At 42.7% G+C, this 23469-nt stretch overlaps 3 protein-coding genes and 1 long non-coding RNA gene across 6 annotated transcripts; 2 read left to right on the forward strand and 2 right to left on the reverse strand.

The window, feature by feature from the left end:
- Positions 1 to 1589: 1589 nt before the first annotated feature.
- LOC136421370 (uncharacterized) lies at positions 1590 to 3285 on the reverse strand. Its single transcript, XR_010753441.1, has 2 exons — positions 2408 to 3285; positions 1590 to 2206 (listed from the first exon to the last, which is right to left on the reverse strand). It is a non-coding gene; the product is annotated as an uncharacterized lncRNA (long non-coding RNA).
- Positions 3286 to 3569: 284 nt separating this feature from the next.
- On the reverse strand, positions 3570 to 18707 carry LOC136421369 (uncharacterized). Of its 3 annotated transcripts, XM_066408625.1 has the most exons (3): positions 18489 to 18707; positions 17934 to 18015; positions 3570 to 10857 (listed from the first exon to the last, which is right to left on the reverse strand). In XM_066408625.1, exon 3 carries the CDS (start codon positions 10850 to 10852, stop codon positions 3647 to 3649), a length of 7206 nt encoding a protein of 2401 aa, XP_066264722.1. In that variant the 5' UTR covers positions 10853 to 10857; positions 17934 to 18015; positions 18489 to 18707; the 3' UTR covers positions 3570 to 3646. The 3 variants fall into 3 exon arrangements, with proteins under 3 accessions (XP_066264722.1, XP_066264723.1, XP_066264724.1); XM_066408626.1 differs by lacking the exons at positions 17934 to 18015; positions 18489 to 18707 and adding an exon at positions 12640 to 12875; XM_066408627.1 differs by lacking the exons at positions 17934 to 18015; positions 18489 to 18707 and having other exon boundaries at positions 3570 to 10391; positions 10718 to 10833.
- On the forward strand, positions 12961 to 16925 carry LOC136422143 (uncharacterized). Its single transcript, XM_066409791.1, has 7 exons — positions 12961 to 13708; positions 14247 to 14321; positions 14504 to 14548; positions 14756 to 14785; positions 15272 to 15334; positions 15458 to 15534; positions 16921 to 16925. The coding sequence occupies exons 1-7, from the start codon at positions 13692 to 13694 to the stop codon at positions 16923 to 16925; spliced, it is 312 nt and encodes a 103-aa protein (XP_066265888.1). The 5' UTR covers positions 12961 to 13691.
- A 1122-nt stretch (positions 18708 to 19829) lies between the features above and the next one.
- LOC136422144 (uncharacterized) lies at positions 19830 to 22117 on the forward strand. Its single transcript, XM_066409792.1, has 3 exons — positions 19830 to 19898; positions 21683 to 21903; positions 22024 to 22117. The coding sequence occupies exons 1-3, from the start codon at positions 19830 to 19832 to the stop codon at positions 22115 to 22117; spliced, it is 384 nt and encodes a 127-aa protein (XP_066265889.1).
- The last annotated feature ends 1352 nt before the right edge of the window (positions 22118 to 23469 follow it).

Consider the following 23469-nt stretch of genomic DNA (forward strand, 5'->3'; position numbering starts at 1 on the left):
GTCATTGTGCGTGCGGCGGACGGTAGTTTCAAGTTGAAATATTCTGGTGTCAGCACGACTAGCTCTACCATATCTACCATATATATGATTAGTGCAAACTTTAAGATAGTACATGATACTGACAGAATAATAGAAAAAAAGGATGGTTTGTTGTTCTGCTGGATTGATTTTAGCCAACCATTATCGGAAAAATGGCGAATTTATGTTACCAAACGTTATTACTATTAGGAGGGGGAAGGGCTTCGTGGCACATACAAAGGCCGACCCGACATTGGTTTATCTTATATAAAACAATTTCATATGTAAACAATTATGAGATAAATAGCGTATGAAATTTCTAGTCTATTCTTAACCTTGCTATTCAAAAAGTATTAACAATTTAAGTTGTGTTGAACCCCTACAACGCAAAATGACCTATTAAAAACGTGCTAGATAACTACCGCATAAAAAGCCAACAATGCCTGTCTTTTTTACAGTAAAATTATTTCAACAATTCAAAAGTTTGCTGATATTCATTCACATCATGTGTAGACAATCGCGCTTTGAGAGGCGCTTGTGAAGTATTACTTCCTGGGTCAAAGGTTGTTGGTGCAGAAAGTGAAACTGCATGCAAACCTGCTCGCAATCGATCAGATCGGCCTACCTCGGCCTAGTGGTATATCATCATCGTTGGTATGGGTTTGATTATAAGTTGTATATAAGTGCGACACAACCAATTCAGAGACGGATTGCATTTTTCTCGTCGTCAAGTCGTGATTTATTAGTGGTTGAAGCCGCCATAATTAAATTTGACCATGCCCCCAAAACCATGTTTATTTGGCAACATTTGCGAGAGCATCATACTTTGCCAATCTCCCTCGGAGTCCCTCTCAATGCATAAATTGACTGTTTCAAAATCATCCGTGCAAAAAAATTCTCTATTCAAGTTCTGCGAGACACCAAGAGCTTCTTAGTGCAAAGGCTTGCGTGTTTACCTGCAACATGACCTCAGGTTACCTGAAAAGAACATATGTTCTTTGGCCAGCAGCAAATGGAACGCACGGAACCTTAGATAGAACATGGATTCTTAGATAGAACATAGAACGGGGACAGCACTTTTGACCCGTTTTTGGTCTGAAAATGGGTCCAAAAGTCCCCAAAACGAAGCATTTTGAAGTGATGTACACCGGAAATGTGATTGAAATCCTGTAGGGACATGTTCAAGGCACCCTTGTGCCGAATTCCAGGTCATTTGCTTGTTATACCAGGGCACAGGAGCCCAAAATATAAAAATTGTCTAAAATTGCCCCAAAAAACCTCCATAAAAATGATTTTAAGGCCTGTTTCAAAACGATTTACAAAGGGCCCGGGGGTATTTGCCATCTCAACCTCCACACCAAATTTCAGGTCGGTTGGTTAAGAAATGGCGGAGAAGAAGCCATTTGAAGATTTGCCAGGAGGAGGAGAAGAAGAAGAAGAAGAACCAGACAACTAGACTGGCCGTCATTTGCTTTAAGAGCAAATTCAGCATATTTCACTTCCCCCCCCCCATGCAATAATTGATCTTTCGACGAAATGGACCATCCAAAAATTCCATCTAAACACAACTAGACTGTCCCAAGATCTATTTATTCTTCAGCTACATTCATTAACATGCTTGAACATATGCAAAGATACACAACAATACTATACACTATATATAAAAGTACAGTACTATACATCACCCTGTGAAATAGCACAAACATACACTATGCAAATATACAAAACTATACAACTCTACTATAGAGCTTTACTTACAAAATTGTAAATTTATACTTTCCTCACAACTCTATCGCATGTAATAAAATGGAATTAAGAAATAATAATAAGATTGTCCCAAAATCTATATAATTTTTTGTATACTTGGTCATATGGAAAGATACACGTTCAACAAACACTACAAATCCAGACAGCTTTACTTATAGAAATTGAACCTCATATCACAATCATGTTGCATGTATGTATGTAAATGACAATAAAATGTACAAAAGGAAACTGTACATCTGTGTCCAAATATACATATTTCAAGAATTACTTCATGTAAATGACAATAATATGTACAAAAGAAAACTGTACATCTGTGTCCAAATATACATATTTCAAGAATTAGTTGCAATCCAGGTCTGTCTGCCCCATCCAGCTTCTCATGGACCAAGTTCTGTTTCCATCGGGGGGGGGGGGGTCCTATCTGTAGGACAGAAACAGGACAATGAGATTTGGTATGTCCAAGCCGAGTAGAATTGTTGAACAAAGACATTATTGATCACGCATATTGAGTCAAATGTCTCAGAAGAAAACAGTTTTGGTATTGGAGATGCCCATGTTGGACCAGTGCCTTCACACATATCACCTATATGTAAGGATAGTGTTAGAAGAAAACAGGCCTTACCTCTTGTATGCCATGAAGGTGATCTTCTAACTGGTTCACCTATTATTATCTGAGAATTTAAGAAATAGAGACACTTTATTCATTTTTATGTACACTAATATCACTGTCAAGAGTGCCTAAGTGGACATCTCCTTAGATGTTATGGAAAATGCTTTAAAAATAATTGGAAAATGATAACGAATGTGACAAAAATATATAGAATAGAATAAAATAATAAGTATTTGATCAATTCAAATAACATACATTTGAAAATAAAAAGTATTCAGTCAATTTGAAATATATTTGTTTCACTGAGCTCTTTTTTCGGTCGTGGTGATGTATTGCTGCTGGGGCTGCTGACTGGTGACCTCTCAAAATGTTATGCAGAATGCTTTTCAATGGATTATGACAACGACAGAGATATGAATACATTTACTCGTACAATATTGCACAAGCAAGGTAAAACTGACAGGAGGAACACTCAAATGAAATGAATGATATAAAAACCATAATCAAGCAACATGACCTGAGATTTGATATAACATTCTAATAATAACAAAAGCAAATGACAAATTGGCAGTAACAGGAAAGTATTGACATGGATTATTCTTAAATCAACAAGGCTTCTGATCATGGAGCATCCATCTGGCTCCCCCTTGGCTAGGTATTTCCCAATGCTCCCATCCCCCACTAAATGTGTGGGATGGCAAGGTGGGAAGCTGGTGCAAATATGTCATTCAAAGGCTCACAGTCATTAGCCTGAGTACCAACCTCCGTAGTGACCGTTGGCTTAAAAAAATTCGCTTGCTAGGTTAGCAAGCGAATTTTTTGGAGCCAGCGGTCACTACGGAGGTTGGTACTCAGGCTACACTGTCATTGAGCACCCACCAGGCTCCCCCTTGCCAGGCCATGGCAAGAGCGGAGCGGGACACTTTGTCCTTCCCCATCTCCCTTGCCACCACCAAATGTGCCGGGTGACAAGGGCAGACGCTGGTGCAATATGACATTCACAGGCTCCCAGTCATGGAGCACCCACCAGGCTCCCCCTTGCCAGGTTATTTTGGCAAGAGCGGAGCGGGACACTTTGTCCTTCCCCATCTCCCTTGCCACCACCAAATGTGCCGGGTGACAAGGGCAGACGCTGGTGCAATATGACATTCACAGGCTCCCAGTCATGGAGCACCCACCAGGCTCCCCCTTGCCAGGTCATTTTTATTTCCTCTTGTCAACCAACAGGTTTGGCAAAGGCAGAACCTTGCCTTAGTCTTCACACTGATCTTCATCATCACACAATATACAGTAGACAGCATCATGGTAGCTATAGAATGTCTGTATCACTCCATGATGGACAGTGGCTGATGATGCTGAAATATACACATGATCTATGAGAGTTCCTTTCGCAGTTGTAGGAGCCTCTATCAACTGTTGATAGTGACTTCTCATAAAAAATGATAGAATCTTTTTGTTTTCCTCACTTGACTTCAAATTTTCATTGAAGTCACCAAGAATGACTGTGCTATTTCTTTCCACTGAAGACAAGTGATGCAACAGTCTATCCAAACTGGATACGAATGGGTCTTTGCGCACATTTGGCGGTCTATAAATGGCTACAATGAGATGTTTCGTGCAGTCAGCAGAAACCTGCATAGCCACACATTCTAGGATATCATCTGGGATGTGAATTTCTTCACACCCGTATACATCACGGACATACACTGCCACACCTCCATGAGGGGAATTAATTGTCACACTAGAACCTTCCTCGCCAACATGCCCTCTTGACCTATCTTTGCGAAACATGCTAAAACCGTCCAACTGCACCTGAGAGGACTGCACATTCTCTGATAGCCATGTCTCAGTCAGACATATGATATCAGCATTGACCAAACATGTAGACTTTAGACTTTTAAAGTGACTTACAAGTCCTTCGGTGTTGTGATGGACAATGTTCAACTTGAGGACTTCTTTTGCAGAGCTGTTACCAACAGTTGCAAACGGGTTGGATACAAATTCGAAGTGCTTCATCGTATTGACTGCCCCCTGCACTTCCTCATCACAATAGATAGACTCCTGCTTGTAGTCTGTGATGTGTAGACCGCCTAAGGAACAAACCCTGCTTAATGCCACATACGACATACCTGACGCGAACATTTTTTTCATCGAGACAACTACCTCAGGTACAGTCATGCCCTGTACTTTATGTACTGTACAGGCCCAGGCCAACTTGAGAGGAATCTGGTAACGTTTGGCTTTACTACGTTTGTTCAAGTTGTCCTCAATCTGACGTATTGGCACTGAATTGTCGGGTAGGTTGCTAGGAACTGCACTTTTTTGCCTTTCGAGAGCACCTGCTTTCGAGTTATCAAACTGAACGAAGACAGTTGCAACTTCACCTGCAGCATTCTGACCACCTATCACACCAGTCACAGTTCCAAACGCACCATTCACTAGACCATCCTCGACATTGACATTTCTACAAAGCATGACCCGCGCACCGACTGCAACTTTGACCGTGTCGGGGAGGTCATTTTTCCCCCCTAGTGACAGATGTCGCTTTGTCATTGAACCCGTGGTGGGATCTTTGACGAAGTCAGAGGCTTCAAAACATCTAATATCTGAACACCTGAGATTCAACATCTTGTCATTATGCTCTGCAACTGCTGGAGTGGTGGAAAAGATGTGCAGTGCATCTTTAGGATAATCATCTGATGCAAAGTCTACTGCTAGCACCCTTGATGACAGAGTGTTGTCATCTTCATCCGAAAGTTTGTCTTTTTTCCCCTTTACCCTCAATCTATTCAAAAGCTTTGCAAAGGCAGCATCATCCTTCTGCCTCATGATTTCCTCAAGTTCTACAACTTCAAAGATATTATTCCACAAGTCACACCAGTCTCCTTTCCTGTAGAGACTTTCTCCCAGGACTGGAGGTATCTGATACATGTCACCTACTGCCAAGATGCTCACATTTCCAAAGTCTGCATTTGGCCTCCCGTGTGTCAGCTGACTCAATCTACCATGAATAGAGGACATGAGCTTTTTGTCCACCATTGACACTTCATCTACAATTACAATTTTGAGGCTTTCATACTGCGCACGCAAAGTGCTCAGGGTACTTTCAGACAGGGGCTGATACGTCTTCGCAACATGTATCAGGTGGAACGCGTGGTGAACAGTGCTTCCCCCTATGTTGAACGCAGCCGTTCCCGTCGGTGCCGTAAGAAGGACCGAGGGACTGTCAGGGTTTTCCTGTGTCTGTTGTAGTAACCTGGTAGCCTCATAATAGATGCATTTGATAAGATGGCTCTTTCCAGTCCCCGCACCGCCCGTTACAAAAATACGGAAGGGATCTGGTCGCTTTCCCTGTGCAGTCTCCATGCACCACTTTCGTACAAAATAGAAGACCTTCTGTTGCATTGGGTTGAGTGACTGCATCATGGGAATCGCATCTTTTGAGGAAACCTTCGTCCTGCAGGATTCTAGGGAGAAGCTTTTCTCTTTGGATTTGTTAATTGGTGCAAGGTCAGGAATGTCGTCCTCCGTGCCTTCATTATCCTCATTCACTTCATTTCCGGCTCTCATATCGAGACACTCCAGTCTTTCTTGTTCCAGTTCGGGGAAGATCTGGGCCCATGCGTCTTCTACACCATCACTGTTTTCCACGTCTTTACGAGCCTGCTCGATTTCGGCGACATTTTGCTCAAACTTACACCTGTTCCCATTCACAACGATGCTAACTCTATCCCCTGTATCTGACAAGGGAGCAAACCCTTCCGAGTAGAATTCCTCATACTTTTCATATTGAGGTGGTTTCAACTGCGCGTCAAGGTAGTGTGGCAAGTACAACTTGAGCAATGTCAAGTAGAATCGCTCTGGCTCTTTCATCTTATTGAATTTGGCATAGCGAATGATTGCAGGCTTAGATCTTGAACGTTTTTGTACAACCCCCAAATCATCCCTCAGCATATGCTTCTCTTCTCCTCGAGAAGACTGCTGGCCATTACCTTGCTTGCCTGAAGATGCAACGACGCGGTACTCGGAGACAAACTCTGCAGCACACATTGATCGGAAGGGTTCTTCTGGTGGTCTTGCCTTGTACCGATCCATAATGCTTGGCATCCAGATGCTTGCTTCGTCACAGTTTCCCTCCCTCGCAAGCTTTTGAATTTCTGCCAAAGGTTTTGACAATCGATTAGCTTGCTCATCTGTTGGTATGAAAGTGACTTCTCTCGTACAATCCTTCAACTTAAGGCTACAGACCCGATAGACCGCCTCCTGGGCGCTCACTTCCCTATGGTAAAGGTAGGCATTGCCAACTTTTCTCATTTCATTCACTATATCTTCATTGCCTTCCCTTGCCTCTTTCTGGGCCTGTTTGAGTAGCTTTCCCATTTCTCTTTCTGCTTTGCTGATATACGACACAATGTACCTGACACAACTGTACGCGTCGAGAACATATTGGATGTCCATGTTACCATTCCAAGCCCGGAGTAGATGCGGATTGTAATTGTTCACCCACATGTCCTTTGGCTCACGCCTGAGCACTACTTGCTTCCTGGTTGCCATCAAGTTCAATGCGTCACAGAACTGTGCAGTGGTGAGCTGTGCCTCCTTGAGAATGTCGTCAGTGGAGCACTTTTCTGGCTCTGTGATTTTGTCCAACACATCCCAGAATTTTTTAAGGAGGATTTCGGCTTGCTTCTCCTTTTCAGCTATGGATGCCCTTTCTTCATCGGTCAGGTCCTGCTTGGCCACAGGGCTGCACAGAAATGTCTGCTTCACTGGAGGTTTAGGGAATCCAAACCTACAGACCTTGCCACCTTTCTTGCATGACGATGTATGACCTTTACGGTGCATCTGAACCTGACTCACTATGTCAAATAACTCTTTATCTGTCTCTGAGTCCGGAAGCTGACTGCACACATACCTGTCCACAAAGGAGCAGATCTCCTCCTCAGAATTTACATTCAATTTTGGCGCATCTTTCACCCAAAACAGGCAGTGAATGTGAGGGCTCCCTCTCTGTTGGAACTCTGTCCTGGTGAAAGTTTCAACTACCTCACCAATTGGTTGCGACGGCGATTTAATGAGATGCGTGAAAAAAAGACTGACTCGGTGGTCGAACATGCGAGCAGCGGTGACAGGATTACTCTTCAAAATGTTGCAACGCTCTTCCCACGACAACTCGCTTACTGGTACAGTACTATGATCTTGTCGAATAGCCTCTAATACTTCTGGCCATCGCAAATCTGCAGCAGAAAATGTCGCGAACCATGTAGGAATCCCCAGCTGCCTTATCATCGCGTACAACTCATTTAGCGTCTTATCCCAGAATTGTGGAGTACCCCTGACTGGCTGAAGAAAGCGATACCCTTGATCTGACTTAAGAATGGTTTGTAAGTCCTCTTTATTTGACAACATACCAGCAGATATTCTACGACCATCACTTGTTATCGGCGAACCTTTGCGCATAGATATGGAAATATTTGATTGTATGAAGCGCAACTCTGTCACATATTGTGCAAAGAATATGTAGCAAGGATCCCTCGCAAACCGCGTATCTGCGCCCATAAGACGTGCCTTAAAGTACTTGCTAGGTGTGATACGTACATCACGATTATCATTGAAAGAAAACTTCCCAGTAGGGAATTGAACAGGGAAAGACATCGCCTCTCCTCCAACCTCCTCAAACACACGCACTGGCCTCTTCCCCTCTCCTGGAGCCACACTCAGGACACTTTCATCGTGGTGATCAAGAAAATCCTGTCCTATGTCTACTGGTTGGAGGCAAGTATCGTGCGGCAGTCCTCTCAACCGGCTGTCCAGCATTTCCTCCTCGCTCAGAGCTGCTTCTTCCATCGCTTCTTCCACATTCACATGTAGAAGAATGTTGTCCATGTCATCATCTTCCATACCATCTCCAGCTTGCCCTACCATGTCATCCCCCTCCTCACTGGCAGACTCACGGTGCTCTGGCCCTACCATGTCATCTCCCTCCTCACTGGCAGACTCACGGTGCTCTGGCCCTACCATGTCTTCCCCCTCCTCACTGGCAGACTCACGGTGCTCTGGCCCTACCATGTCTTCCCCCTCCTCACTGGCAGACTCACGGTGCACTGGCCCTACCATATGCATGTCATCCCCTTCCTCACTGACAGACTCATGGTGCTCTGGGGTTGTGCGAAAGTTGTCATCGCCTCCACGTTCAGCATCAGATGGTTCAACAAGCCCACCATCTTCATTCCAAGATAAAGCCCAGTCTGCATCTATAGACGTACCACGGTAGTATTCATTATTTTCTACAAGATATTTCAGAGCAGCATCAACCTTCTTTGGACTGATCTGTCTATACAAATGATGCCCACTGTACTGTAGCTTCCTCTTAAGTTTCACCTTGATTAACAGAGCTTCTGTAGGCATTCTGGGAAGGACTGCATGTGTTTCGCTCACATCTGCTGGGACGCAGGTTACAGGGCCAACAACTCCTTTCTGGCCCCCTTTGGGGAGAGCTATAACTTTCATAAATGGTATTCTCATGGCTATGAGTTGTGATTCAAGAGTATTAAGACCGTTCAGCTCAGGAGGTATTTCTGGGAGCTTCATCTTATTACTCTGAGCCTCGTATGGAATTGTCTTTTTAGCTAGCAAGTGCCTATGACAACAGTAACATATCCACTCTCGGCCCCTGGATGACTTTGCTGTGGGACAAGCATTTGGGATGCAGTCCGAGTTGCACTGATGAACATACGTACCTGTAAGACAGTGGTTAACAGCCTGAACATACTTTGAGTTTGACCTATCACAGATTACTACTTGTTTGCGAAACAAAAGCCTATGACATACAGTGCAAACACATTCTGGCCCCATTTTGCATTCGATCTGGAACTTTTCAATGGCCTTCTTAACATCTGGGCAATTCTGATTCTTCTCTCGGTTTTTCTGTTTCAATTCTCTGTGATTTGGATCTGTGTGATATCTCTCTCTCTCATGGTCTCGCTTCTCCCGGGCATGCTCTTCATCGGTGTGATACCGCTCCTGCGCTCTTCCTCGCTTCTCCTGGGCATGCTCTTCATCGGTGTGATACCGCTTCTGCGCTCTTTCTCGCTTCTCCTGGGCATGCTCTTCATCGGTGTGATACCGCTCCTGCGCTCTTTCTCGCTTCTCCCGGGCATGCTCTTCATCGGTGTGATACCGCTCCTGCGCTCTTCCTCGCTTCTCCCGGGCATGCTCTTCATCGGTGTGATACCGCTCCTGCGCTCTTCCTCGCTTCTCCTGGGCATGCTCTTCATCGGTGTCATACCGCTCCTGCGCTCTTTCTCGCTTCTCCCGGGCATGCTCTTCATTAGTGTGATACCGCTCCTGCGCTCTTTCTCGCTTCTCCTGGGCATGCTCTTCATTGGTGCTATATTGAGTCTTCTTTCTATCCCGCTGGTTCTGGGCGTGCTGTTCATCTGTGCTATATCGTGTCTTCTTTCTATCCCGTTGGGCCTGGGCGTGCTGTTCATCTGTGCTATACCGTGTCCTCTTTCTATCCCGTTGGGCCTGGGCATACATCTCATCCTCCTGGTACCGTTTCCTTTCTTGGTCCCGTCTGACCTTCTTCTGGTCGTCATCATCGTCGTCATGTTGTGTGGTTTTTCTCTTGCTGCTGGTAATTTGTGCAGCTTCTGTAGCTTCTTCTCTGCTGTACCTAGACATGCTCCTTGTTTGTCTACGGCTCAAAACTGATGTGACAACATCATAATGATTTTCATCCGTATGTTGTATATACAGAGCATTACTGCTTTCTAACATGGTTCTATCATAAATTCTTTCATTTGATGGGTACTTAGACCATACCCACTGGTGGCCAAACTTACCGTACACATAGATGTGTCTTCCCAGTAGTAAAGACATTGCATCTATTTCTACCTGTGTGGCCCATGCACGAAGATCTGCTGGACGTCTCCCACACTGATCTACTTGAGACAGGTACTCCTCCATGGTGAGGTCTTCCTCGAACCAAGAGCTGTAAATATCTTTAGGCATTGTTGACATGTAATCAATTAACAGCTGTCTTACTAAAGCATGATTTTCTTGCGTGCCACAGATAAGGTAACTTATCGACCGATAAAAGCAATTCCCATCCTTTTCTATCCTAACCCAACTGCTAGGTGTGGCCACAGGGATATCCCTTTGCTCAATATTCATATGCTTTCGGTCAACAGTAAGGTTCAACTCAACTGCCAGTTGCAACTGATCATTTCCTGTTAGGGGGTTAAACATGAAATGTCCTCCCTCCCAGGCCCCTATTTCTTCTAAATCCTGGTCATCATTCTGTTCCTCCCCTGTTACCTGGTCTTCCTGCACATCAGGAGAGTCTTGTCCTGTCACCACATCTTCCCTCTCATGTGGCTGATTCTTCCTTTCCTGCTCTGCCTTCCAAGCATGTAACCTCTTGAGCAATTTCTTACCCTTACGCCTCGGCATTTCTCCTGAAAAGTTAAAGTCCAAGAAAGTCCATAAATTTCAAATTCATGACTTCTGTAAGATATGAACTATGTTTCCTGGCAGAAAAACCATGGGGAGTAGGACGTTCAACGTTGAAGAGTTTCACATATAACCAAGGCCCCATGAAATCTCATCATCAGCCATGCAAAAAGGGAACTCATTTTGATGTTCAACTAATAGCTGCAATGTACCATATGGTCGCTCAAGAGATGAGAATGGCTGAAAACCGCAGAGGCTGTGCACTGATTGTGCATACCTTAACACATGTGACATCATCTCGATGTCTCCTTTATACTTATAATGTGCACACAGATCACGAGCACCAGTATGTACCTCTACAAATGTATTGTCGAAATCTATGTCCTGAGCATCAATGGTTAAGTTTGCTGCTGAATCAAGCACAGAAACAATATCATGCATGGAGGGACAGTGAGTTGGTGAAGCTGGAAGTAGTATGTCAAGAGTAGGCACAAAATCACAGTTGGGCTTCAAAACATCATTATCACTAAACCAACAGTCACCCCTCACTTCAATGGCTGGTGACACAAACCCAGTGACTATGCCAGATATGCCATAATCATCATATTCTACAGTAAGATGCTGGTTTGCTTTGAGATCTTCAAAAGGGATTCTCCATAGCCTTGCAGACCCAGGCTTCTGTCGCAGACGGAAAATAGCTTTGGTCTCCCACAAGCTGAGCAGTGGCTGGGCATTCCCTTGAATCAGTGGGGGTAGTTCTGACAGAACGCAGATGCCATGCTGCAGTGTTGCAACAGAGAGCAGGTACTCCACAGTTGAGATACATCCTTCACATCCATTCTGAATTTTCAACTAAGCACAATGTAGACACAACCTGAAATCAAGTAAGTCTATTTCAGGATGACAGAGGCTATTGACAGCGGCTATAGCAAACCTGTTAATAAGAATCCCCACTATAGACAGGCTAGTCAACTAAGCACAGTGCAGACAGAATGTCATTAACATTTTTACAGAATGTAAGGATGTCATCCATGAAATTTACTTGCTGTGGCCTTACCAGGATTTGTACCCAGAACCCATGGTTAAACCTTAACTGCCTCTGTACCAGTTGAGCTAACACTAACAGAGCATTTGGGATGCACTGTACAGTTGTCCAAACATTATATTAGCCAGTCAACAACACTTTTTTGAACTACTGACAGGACACAGCTACAATCTTTCAGGTCAGCATTTCACCATTAACTGATAATAACCATGTAGCAAATAACATTTTGATAATCATTTCAATCTAGGGATCTGACCACTTGGATTGAATGACGAATACCACTTAAGGATGCCATCGAAATAGTCAGTGACTAAGCCATATACATGTATGCCATAATCACACGCAGTTGTTTTTTCTCGCGTAAGTTTTACACGGACACGAAACTCGTTTTTTGTAACATAAGTAAGTTGTATCACAGGATCGAAACTTCGAATATCGAAGCCAGTTCATTTTCCCGAACTTCCGAACCCAGTCCATTTTGCTCGAACTTCTCTCGAATGGCTGTTCTAAACGTAAGTAAAAGAACAAAGTCGTTGATGCCGAACATTATGAACAACTCGACTTTTGTCCTTTTTGAGTAGTTTGACAAACATTTCGTTGAGCCGGGGGTTGAAATGAATCATTAAAATATTACCCATTAACGCATGTTCTTAAATAAATATTCGATCATTAATCTTAAATGGAGAAAACTCAGAGACTGAGCGGACATTTTTGAGCTGGGAAAACGTACTTCATCACTTACCTCTACAATAATTTCCCGAACAATTGTGAGGTGCCTCTGAATAGAGGAATCAAACCGAAGAGGCGAATGAAAGGTTTGACGAAGAAATGAAGCCAATGATTAGTTGATGTCGCAAGAGGGAATTGGAAACTTCTGCTGTGAACAGCGGAAAGTCCACAACTGTGCCGTCTGAAGTTCTATGATTCCAAGATTCCACAAGAGTTTCGATCTTGGCCAAACCATTGCCTGACACGATGGGGATGTGATCGTAGAGGACTACCATGTCGTAGCTAGGTCTTTCTTTCTAGGTAATCATTTTTATTCTAAATATAAATACTAAATACATGTCACCAGAAAAAAGACCTTTATTCGGCAATGAAACACCGTTTTCCTCGACTAATGATGATATGTTAACCTGCACATGAATGAGAGCGACCATTTGTGCTACGTCATACTCAGAACAACTCATTATTCCAAGAGGGGAGTAGGAAAAAGTTACATACATTGGCCGACCCAACGCCAGCTTTTAATCATGTAGGGCAATTGAGTACCTTCACTTATAATTGTAGATATATCGTTTTGAATTTGTAGTCCATTTTTTACCTTTTATTTAATGAGTATCATCTTTTTTATTATCATATGGCCCCGACAACGTAAAATGAAGTATTCAACAACAACGAAGCTTTACTTCCGGGGTCAAAGGTCCATAGCGTAATGGATCAATCCAACTGCAGCGTGTAAAGTGGATAGTACATAATAAAAAAACACAAAACCACACCTAAAACTGTCGTATATTTTAACATATTATCTTTTCCTACGATCGATTAAGTGCATCAATTCTCTTAGATTATGGTCACACTTTTATAAATGCAGTGCATTAACTCCCATATCTAATAAATTTCTCTACTATTTTCGATAAGAATAATGGATGCGTCTACATCACGTGACCTTTAACCAATAAGTTTTGATTTTGGAATTTCGCGGGCGTTTTGTTATCGTCTGTCATCGCGTCGTCTGCACTGTCAGTGTCATCGGTTTCGTGTCATCTCCCACAGATCAACCGTCTCATTGCAATGGCCAACGGGTACGCGTAAGTTATGAATTTTCGTAATTATTTCAATGACATTAAGACAATTTTCAAGGAGTTTCAAACCTCAATTGAATCCTTTGATGTATCACTCTTATTGGATACCGTAGTGTTTAGTCTTAAGTTTTGTAAAATTCATTAGCATTGTTAATAATTTAAGCAAAGATATGTATGTCTTGTTTTTTTTTTAATACCTACGAACTTGCCATAAATTGTACCTGATACATTTGTTGTGCAATAAACTTTGATTGATTTGAACATTTTTGCACACCCACACCCACATACAGACATAGTATGAGTAATATGACTTCGACTAAGTTTGTTGAAAATTCATTGTTTGCTCTAGCCTTATTCAAGGTCAAATGATTTTTGCTGTTTTTTTTTCTTCTTTCTTTTGTGTTCTCTTACTCGTAGCATAACTTTTGTCTAAGCAAATGAGCTAGGTAACTAGAAAGATGATGAAATAAATATATATACATTTGTAAGGATATGTTGAATTCTATATGCACATTTTCATACAGTATACATTTTTCATCTGTAGAGATCAAGAACAGGAAATCGAGGAACTCAAAGAGAAGATAGAAAAAATGCAGCTCCTAATTGACGGCAAAGAACTGTAAGTAGATTTAATGTACTTTTTAATATCGAAACACAGGTATTACCCGATATAGTTATGCTCTGCATGCTTGATGGAGTGATTTGTATTTGAGAGCAAATTATATGTGCATTCTGTGTAGCAACATCACATTACTTATAATAAAAAATTAAGAAGGTTCTTTTTTTATGTTTTCACTACAGAAAGACTGCTTGGCAGCTCGCCAACGATACGACTGATGTGAAGGAGTGAGTCACTTTATTATATTAGTCTTGACAAACTAAAATACTAGTAGATATCTTCTTTTTCTTTACAATGTAAGATGCAAATTATGTGATAAAAAGATGATGCATTTGGCAATGAAGCAAATTGCATATCAAAACTGCGTATCAACACCACATAACGTTATAAAACTGAACAATTTTCTTTTTTCTTCACAAATGCTTCCACTAAAGACCTCCGGCAGATCACAAGCAGGGCCAGAAGTGAGTCACTTTCTTAGTCTGGACTATGTAACTAATACACTTGTGTACAGTATTTACGACAAAAATTCTGTTCCAAGGATGATACTTTTTGTAGTTTGGGGAAACTCAATGTAACGGAAATAAACTAAACAAACAGACACGGACCATGAACGAGCTTTCGCCCTACTTTATGTTGTATGTTTTAGAAATTGTATATTTTTGTACCATAAATATGTAATGATATATGTTGATAGAGTTATTAGGACTCAAATGACTGTGTATCTCTGTTATATTGTATCTGACCCTCACCTCTTCCCTCGTGACCTCAATGAAAAGCAGCCTGCGTGCCGATTTGAGCTTATCATGAATAAACAAAGGTTCAAACAAATAAACAAGTCATAACATACTTTTTATATCCATACAATATTTCATGAATACCGTAAGCCTTACCTTTTTCTGTACACGTCCCTACCCAACTAAAATATTTATCCTCTTTTCTTTCAACAGACTCCAATGCTGGAATTGTCAGGGATTCGGCCACAAGTCATATGCCTGCCCCAGCCCCAAGAAGTAAGCTTATGTAGTGATTTGTTTTTATACTCAACTTATGTCTAAAGCTTTTAAAATAAGCTACATATATTTGAAATAACCAACTGCAATGCTAATCACATTTCCCCTCTTTTCATTCTACAGGTTTACCCCAGGCCAGGGCTACAGGCAGGAGAGGGGTGGGGGGCCATCCAGGAGGGGATACAGGGGGGGCAGGGGTGGTAGGAGGGGTGGATCGAGTAGGGGGGGAGGGGGGATTCATATTTACTATGGCAACTAGGGGTGGTGTATTAGATGAACTGTGATTTACATAATGTGGCTTCAAAAGTTTTCACTATGAGAGGTTAACAATTGGTGACAAGTTACTACTTTGCCATTTGGAAGAAGTTTACTATACAGAGGCAATAGACAGCATGGGTTTGGTTTTGTGATTTGTTCAACTCTTCCACTGTCATGGGTCAATAACAATACAGTCAAACTTGTCCATCCAACCAACTCTATCCTACAACCAACTCTTGTCAACAACCACATTCAGACAGTCCCGTCCGATTTTACATAGTAAGTGAACTCTTTCAAGCAACCAACTGCAGGCTTCAACCAGCAACCACTTCCTCATGGGCCTCAGGGGTCATAATGTGTAGATTTTACACTCCATTCAACAACAAAATGATTGGCAATCAGTCCAGTGAGCATTCAGTAAAAGAATCTACAGTCAACGGCAAGTTTGTGTTTATGTAGCAACAAAAGTAGAACAAAGTGAATTTAAATGTAGCAACAAATGTAGAACAATGGAGACACGAATCTCAATGTAAACATTCATTGTAAGTACAACAAAGGTTTTGTACATGTACCCGAAAAATCTTTTGTTATGTTAACGTTTATTGGCAAAGTAATCGACAGTGCATTGTAGTCTTGTAGACAACAACAGTTTAGTTTGTTTTTTCTTGTATATACTGTATTTCTTATAAGTATAACAGGCAGATAAGTGCTATACGTGCATAGTATTTATGCAGCTCCTCATTTATGCCCACAAAATCAGCAAACCGACGCCAGTTTTATCCAACAGCCAACTCCAGCCAACAACCACATTTCCTTGGTCCCTTGACTGGTTGTTGGATGCAAGTTTGACTGTACATAGATTAGCATGCAGTTCATCTTTGTTGGTAGCCAACTGCAATGAGGGGTGAAGTGAAAATGACGCCTATGTCTGTCCGTGTTGTAGCACAAAGTTGCAAAAGTGGATTGTGATATTGATATAAAACGATCTACAAGACCAATGTTTAGAAATATGGGGTTAATAAAAGTCGTTTCTTGCACCTTCTTTCCTTGCAGTATTACTGGCTTTTGGGGGAGGGGGCACTGTACAAATCATTTTTCTCCTCTATGATACAAATATATGTATACAAAGACTTACTACTTAGAGATACTTAGTCTTCAATAAAGAAAGAAACAAAGAAAGAAACAATGAAAGAAACAGAAAGAAACTACTGGTTGTGCATTATAAAAGAGATAATCAGACCATCCCGTCGAACAGACGTCAAACTTACGTCATGCCGGGGTGGAAGTTGTACTTCTTCTGGCTAGCTGTTCTTTGACCCTTGTTCCAGGTTAACAGAATGATGAAACTTGAGTTTTGTTGCCAACATTCTAGTTAGAGTAGCCAAAATTCATCACTGTTATAGTAGTAATCTGAATGGTGGTGTCAAATAGCCGTGTGAACTTATTTTCACTTCACTAATCTTTATCACGAATACACTAAGGTGTGAGGGTCGAGTGGGGACAAGGCTGCTGACTATCGTGTGATCTTGAGCTATTGGCAGGCATCCTGTTATCGAGAATGACCATTTGCTCCTCTGAACTCCGCAAAATGTCAATCGATTTACTCCTTCAACAATAGAACGTTATGCAGCACCAAGGACAGCCTTGCGAAATGCGTGCCAAACTAAGATGTAAAGTGATATCATACAGGCGATAGGGGAGGTTAATATCATATTGGAACAAGCACAGAATACATGGGGAGTTTTTCGCCTTTACGTTTGAACTATACTAGAAAAAGCTAACGTCGAAACGGTTCTTTTGTTCTTACGCTGGACATCTCGCGCTGCACAAGCCCTAAGAATGTAGCACATTTTGAAACGAAATAGGAAAGCAAAGAAATGACGTAAAAATGAATAACACACACGCCCACTCAATGATTAGTTAAAATTCTGACACACTAAGACCAACCGAACCATGTATCTCCTGTAAAGTTGAATACCCTGTTTGACGTCATGTGACGTGTAAATGTAATAGTTTCCTGTTACACACGCAAATCTTTTTATCAATAATTCCATTCATTATCACCCGTTGTTGAATTCAGATTTTAGCTTAATATCCAGCATACAGCCCTCACTCAGCAATTGTTTCTTTGTGTGATTTACACTAAAAATATCACGTTATGGCATATTTTGCCCCCTTTGTGTGATTTACAATATGGTAGCACACTTTCTTTGTGGGTGGGGGTGTTGTTGACGAAAATTGATGTGTACGCGGATGTCATCCATGTTATCAAATCAGTCTGGCTTAACTGAAACTACATGTACCAAAATTATGTGGTGCTCAAAATGAGAAAAAATCTTACCATTTTATCATGCTGGTCAGGACCTGCATTCTGGAGCCACAGCAGCCTAAAGCTACTTCTGTCTTTCACCAAGTTGGTGGATCTGGAGAAAATGACTCAAGCAATGGAACACATGGTCAGCAAAAAGCACATTACCACGTTGACTCAAATGCAAACAGTCAACTGCTAACATTGACGGGTCAATACTTTCACCATTGTTGCAGTACCGAACACCTCGAGAATTACACAGCGCAGCCAACTCTGTGTTCACAGTAACACGTCTATCATCTAGGCATCTTTTGTCAAGTCTTGGCAAAATACTAGACATAACAATAGTAGATGTGGGGAAGCGGTCTTTTGCAATGGCAATCAGTTTGTCAAAGTCTCCCATGACTTCCTGTAGACCGTTCGAGAGATTATTGGTGCCAACATGTACACAAACTACAGTAGGTATACCAAAGTCAGCATTGTGGTGATGGTAAATGTCTGCAGCAACATCAACAACTTTCGCACCACGGTTTGCATGTACATAAAACTTAAAATGCGATGGCGGTACATGGTTCGCGATATACTTACATATCGAGTCTGAGAAAAGAAGCACAACTGGACGTTCAGCTGCTGTGGCCATGTTTCCCAACACAACAGGGTCGTTCTTTTCTTACGTTCTGTGGGTTGTTGTAGTTGTATACAGCAAAGAAAACGTCCTTGTACGTATAGAGGACGCCGAGTTGGATGAAATCGAACGATGTGTCGTCCTCGTCCTCGCGGCCTCGGCTCCGACGTGATCTTTGAACTTTGTTCGGAACAACCTATTACTATAAGGAGGGGGGGGGACTTCGTAAAAACACATACAAAGGCCGACCCGACATCGGTTTATTTTATATAAAACAATTTTATATGTAAACTATTATGAGATAAATAGCATATAAAATTTCTAGTCTATTCTTGACCTTGCTATTCAAAAAGTATTAACAATTTAAGTTGTGTTGAACCCCTACACGCAAAATGAACTATTAAAAACGTGCTAGATAACTTAAACTTTAAACAACTACCGCATAAAACATGGGCAGTAGGCCTCAGCTCCGCGGACTCAAAACAATAGCGAGTTTGTTTTCCCCGCTGAGCAGTTGCGTAAGACATCCTACCCCATAGTTATGCAAATACTCCCGACGGCCCCCCGTCGTCCAATGTGAGACAGCCGCTCGGAGGAGCTAACTTCAAAATATCTAAGGGTACGAAATCCGCACTCCTGGTCACCGTTACCAGAAGGGGTGTCTTCGATCTTTCGGGGGCCAATCCGGACCTATTACTGTCCATTGCAGTCCCAATTTTTCAACGTAACAAAGTAACAGGATGCTCACAAAAGATGTGTTACACTGAAGATACGTAGCACGTTTATCGTCTGATTTTAGCTGGTAAATCTGGCTAGAATTACAATATCTAGTGAGTACGTAAGAAGCAAATAGGAACGCATGTACAATGCTGGTAGACAAATATATGATGAATAAGATATCTATGTTCACAATTCCTGGCATTTCCAACGCTTATCATAATGATAGCTTAGTTGATAGCGGTGTCGAAACCCCTTGCGTGCATGACACCGGCCCGGTCCAATCTGCCGGCCATGATCTCATTGTTCCGTGAACAGCCAGTGCCGTGCATACTGCCGGTAACGGTCATGTCGGGAAAAGAAGGATTTTTGGGCGTTACAAAATGCCTCGTATCGTCCTTTGTGATCGTTTTTTTATCAACTAGGTGTTTTCCATGGGTAAATAGGACACCAAACATGAGAATCACCACCAAGCCAAGTGCCTGAGTCGAAGGAATTAGCTGAAAATTAGGTTGTTTGAAATGAGGTTTCGTACCTATCGCTCATTCCTCGCTTACGCGAGGAACTCGCTTGGCGCCTGCGGCGCCATGGGGCGCCCTTCGGGCGCCCACCTACGAGCGCCCTTCGGGCGCACTTCGGACGAGGTCGGCTTTCGGGTAAGTTCGGGATCCGCCCAGCCTATCACCCGATACCCCGGTATATATTCGATATATATATAGACACTCCTTCCGAGGCTCATTCCTCGCTTACGCGAGGAACTCGCTTGGCGCCTGCGGCGCCATGGGGCGCCCTTCGGGCGCCCACCTACGAGCGCCCTTCGGGCGCCCTTCGGACGAGGTCGGCTTTCGGGTAAGTTCGGGATCCGCCCAGCCTATCACCCGATACCCCGGTATATATTCGGTATATATATAGACACTCCTTCCGAGGCCTACAGCCTATGCATAAAAAGCCAACAATGCCTGTCTTTTTTTACAGTAAAATTATTTCAACAATTCAAAAGTTTGCCGATATTCATTCACATCATGTGTAGACGATCGCGCTTTGAGAGGCGTTTGTGAAGTATTAGTAGTATTACTTCCTGGGTCAAAGGTTGGTGCGGAAAGTGAAACTGCATGCAAACCTGCTCGCAATCGATCGGATCGGCCTACCTCGGCCTAGTGGTATATCATCATCGTTGGTGTATGGGTTTAATTATAAGTTGTATATAAGTGCGACACAACCAATTCAGAGACGGATTGCATTTTTCTCGTCGTCAAGTCGTGATTTATTAGTGGTTGAAGCCGCCATAATTAAATTTGACCATGCCCAAAAAACCATGTTTATTTGGCAACATTTGCGAGAGCATCATACTTTGCCAATCTCCCTCGGAGTCCCTCCCGATGCATAAATTGACTGTTTCAAAATCACCCGTGCCAAAAAATTCTCTATTCAAGTTCTGCGAGACGCCAAGAGCTTCTTAGTGCAAAGGCTTGCGTGTTTACCTGCAACATGACCTCAGGTTACCTGAAAAGAACACATGTTCTTTGGCCAGCAGCAAATGGAACGCCCGGAACCTTAGATAGAACATGGATTCTTAGATAGAACATGGAACGGGGACAGCACTTTTGACCCGTTTTTGGTCTGAAAATGGGTCCAAAAGTCCCCAAAACGAAGCATTTTGAAGTGATGTACACCGGAAATGTGATTGAAATCCTGTAGGGACATGTTCAAGGCACCCTTGTGCCGAATTGCAGGTCATTTGCTTGTTATACCAGGGCACAGGAGCCCAAAATATAAAAATTGTCTAAAAATGCCCCAAAAAACCTCCATAAAAATGATTTTAAGGCCTGTTTCAAAACGATTTACAAAGGGCCTGGGGGTATTTGCCATCTCAACCTCCACACCAAATTTCAGGTCGGTTGGTTAAGAAATGGCGGAGAAGAAGCCATTTGAAGATTTGTCAGGAGGAGGAGAAGAAGAAGAAGAAGAAGAACCAGACAAATACAATATATTTCACTCTACCCATACCTCTAGGTATGGGAAGTGAAATATAAATACAATATATTTCACTCTACCCATACCTCTAGGTATGGGAAGTGAAATATAACAAATCAGTAAGCAGGTACGTATAATGATTGGAGATGGGAAGGTGTCTATTGGAGAATTTGGTGTGTCCAAGAAGTACTTCGTTAACAGAGAAACAAACAATCTAAACCAAAATTGTAACTATACAGGGAAGGAAGCAACCCTTGTTGCCCATCAGCCTATGAACAAGTCGTAAAATGACAAAGGAGCTGCAACAAGAAACAAATGCCATGCTACATGGGATCAAGCGACTGCCTGCTCTAATACAACGAAAACCAACACAAAACTTACAAGAACTAAACCAGCAAAGTGAAAGCATGCACGACATTCTCAATCATAACAGGAATATCAATACGATGTTCTCCCTTCTCCACAGAACTTGAGCAGGTTGTTCGGGAAGGAGGAGTGCTGCCAACTGTGTGGAAAGGAGAAAGCGAACCTCAAGCACATCCTGTCAGCATGTACTACTGCCCTTAAGCAGGGGAGATACACGTGGAGGCACAACAACGCACTCAGAGTGCTTGCAGTAGCGTTAGAAGAAGAAAGAAGGAAAACAAGAGTAGAAGAGTCAGCCAAGGCCCAGAAGAAGGTCATATCGTTTGTTAAACAGGGGCAAAAAGTGGTGCCAGGGGCTAAGAGCAAATCAACAGGTGGCATTCTGAATAAGGGTCAATGGAAGATGTCAGTAGACCTGGACACTCGTTTATGTTTCCCCAGGCACATCTGCGAGACAACGCTGAGACCTGACCTAGTGCTATGGTCTGAGGAAGCAAAAGCTGTCATCATTGTAGAGCTGACTGTGCCATGGTAAGAAAACATCCAGGCAGCATTCGAAAGGAAGAAACTCAAATACCTCAACCTTAAAGAACAGTGTGAAATGAAGGGTTGGAGGACGTTGCTTTACCCGGTGGAAGTAGGGTGCAGAGGGTTCGCAGGAACTTCGCTAGCCAGGTTGTGCAGGGACTTAGCCGTTGGAAAGAAAGTAATGAAGAAAATTGCAGAGGAGGTGGAAAAGTGCTGAAAAGCACGTCAGTGGCAAGAGCTACTTAGCAGGTGAATTTTTCTGTATGTTCCAATGAAAGAGACCATTCTTGGTAGCAAGGACACTGTAAGGGCATCTGACATGCTATACCATCTCCTCGTGCTGGTATAGAAGCTGAGACAACAGGGGCAGCTATGAAGGTCTTGCCTTATTTGGCCGAACGCTCCTGCAAATGAACGGAACATGAGGAATGTGTATAGTATGTGAAACCATGTCATCTTCAAGCATCATATCATGTTAAAAGAATGCGTCATCGCACGCTCAATTCAGTGACAAAGAGAATATGGGGCGGGTACATTCAGTATCTACGTGATCACACACCTGCCGTCTGCTTGGATAGCACATATCAGCTGCCTCATGGCTGAAAATGGAGAGAGATAATTCAGCTCCTTCAAACGCATGACCAGGTCCACTACCAACTATGCAAGACCTGGCCACGTCATTACAAACATGTTAGTGGGATTCCACTTTCATCAAAGCCCAGGATCAAACAGACACCAGGAAAGCAAAATGTATGAAGTCGCAAATCTCACCCCGGCAGAGAACAAGAATTTCGTTAGCTTTGATGATGAAACGATAGGCCCAGACCAACTGCGGAAGAGTGCCTTGCTTTCTCCCACGAGGTTACGAAACACATGGGCACAATGTTTTAGACCACGGTAGAGGAATAAATGCATGTAGGGTAGGTGTACCACAATTCGTAGTCAATCTTCATTGGGTCACAGCAAATGTCAACTTTCATTCAGAGGTGTTGTACGGTGAACTCTCGAAGAGGCAAAAGGACTGTGGGAGGACAACAGAAGCGGCCCAAACCCATACCAATTACTCTCTCTCCAAAGATCTATCTACCACTCAATATCAAATAAACCATTCTCTCTCTCTCTCTCTCTCTAACCTGATATGCCACAACTTTTCCATACAACACATGGCCCATTAAAACCAATCAAATACTAATTCTTCAAGTCACCGTGCAATAAAACCTTCGACAACATGAGTCATGACCAAACAAGTACATAAGATGATCATCGTCAACATGATCGTCGTGCTGAAAAAAGATTCCCTGTGCAGCTGTAATGGAATTTATTCAAACAGTAACGATACAAAACTAAGGGGAGAAATGG

The sequence above is a fragment of the Branchiostoma lanceolatum genome, chromosome 16, assembly GCF_035083965.1.
Source record: "Branchiostoma lanceolatum isolate klBraLanc5 chromosome 16, klBraLanc5.hap2, whole genome shotgun sequence".
NCBI lineage: Eukaryota > Metazoa > Chordata > Leptocardii > Amphioxiformes > Branchiostomatidae > Branchiostoma > Branchiostoma lanceolatum.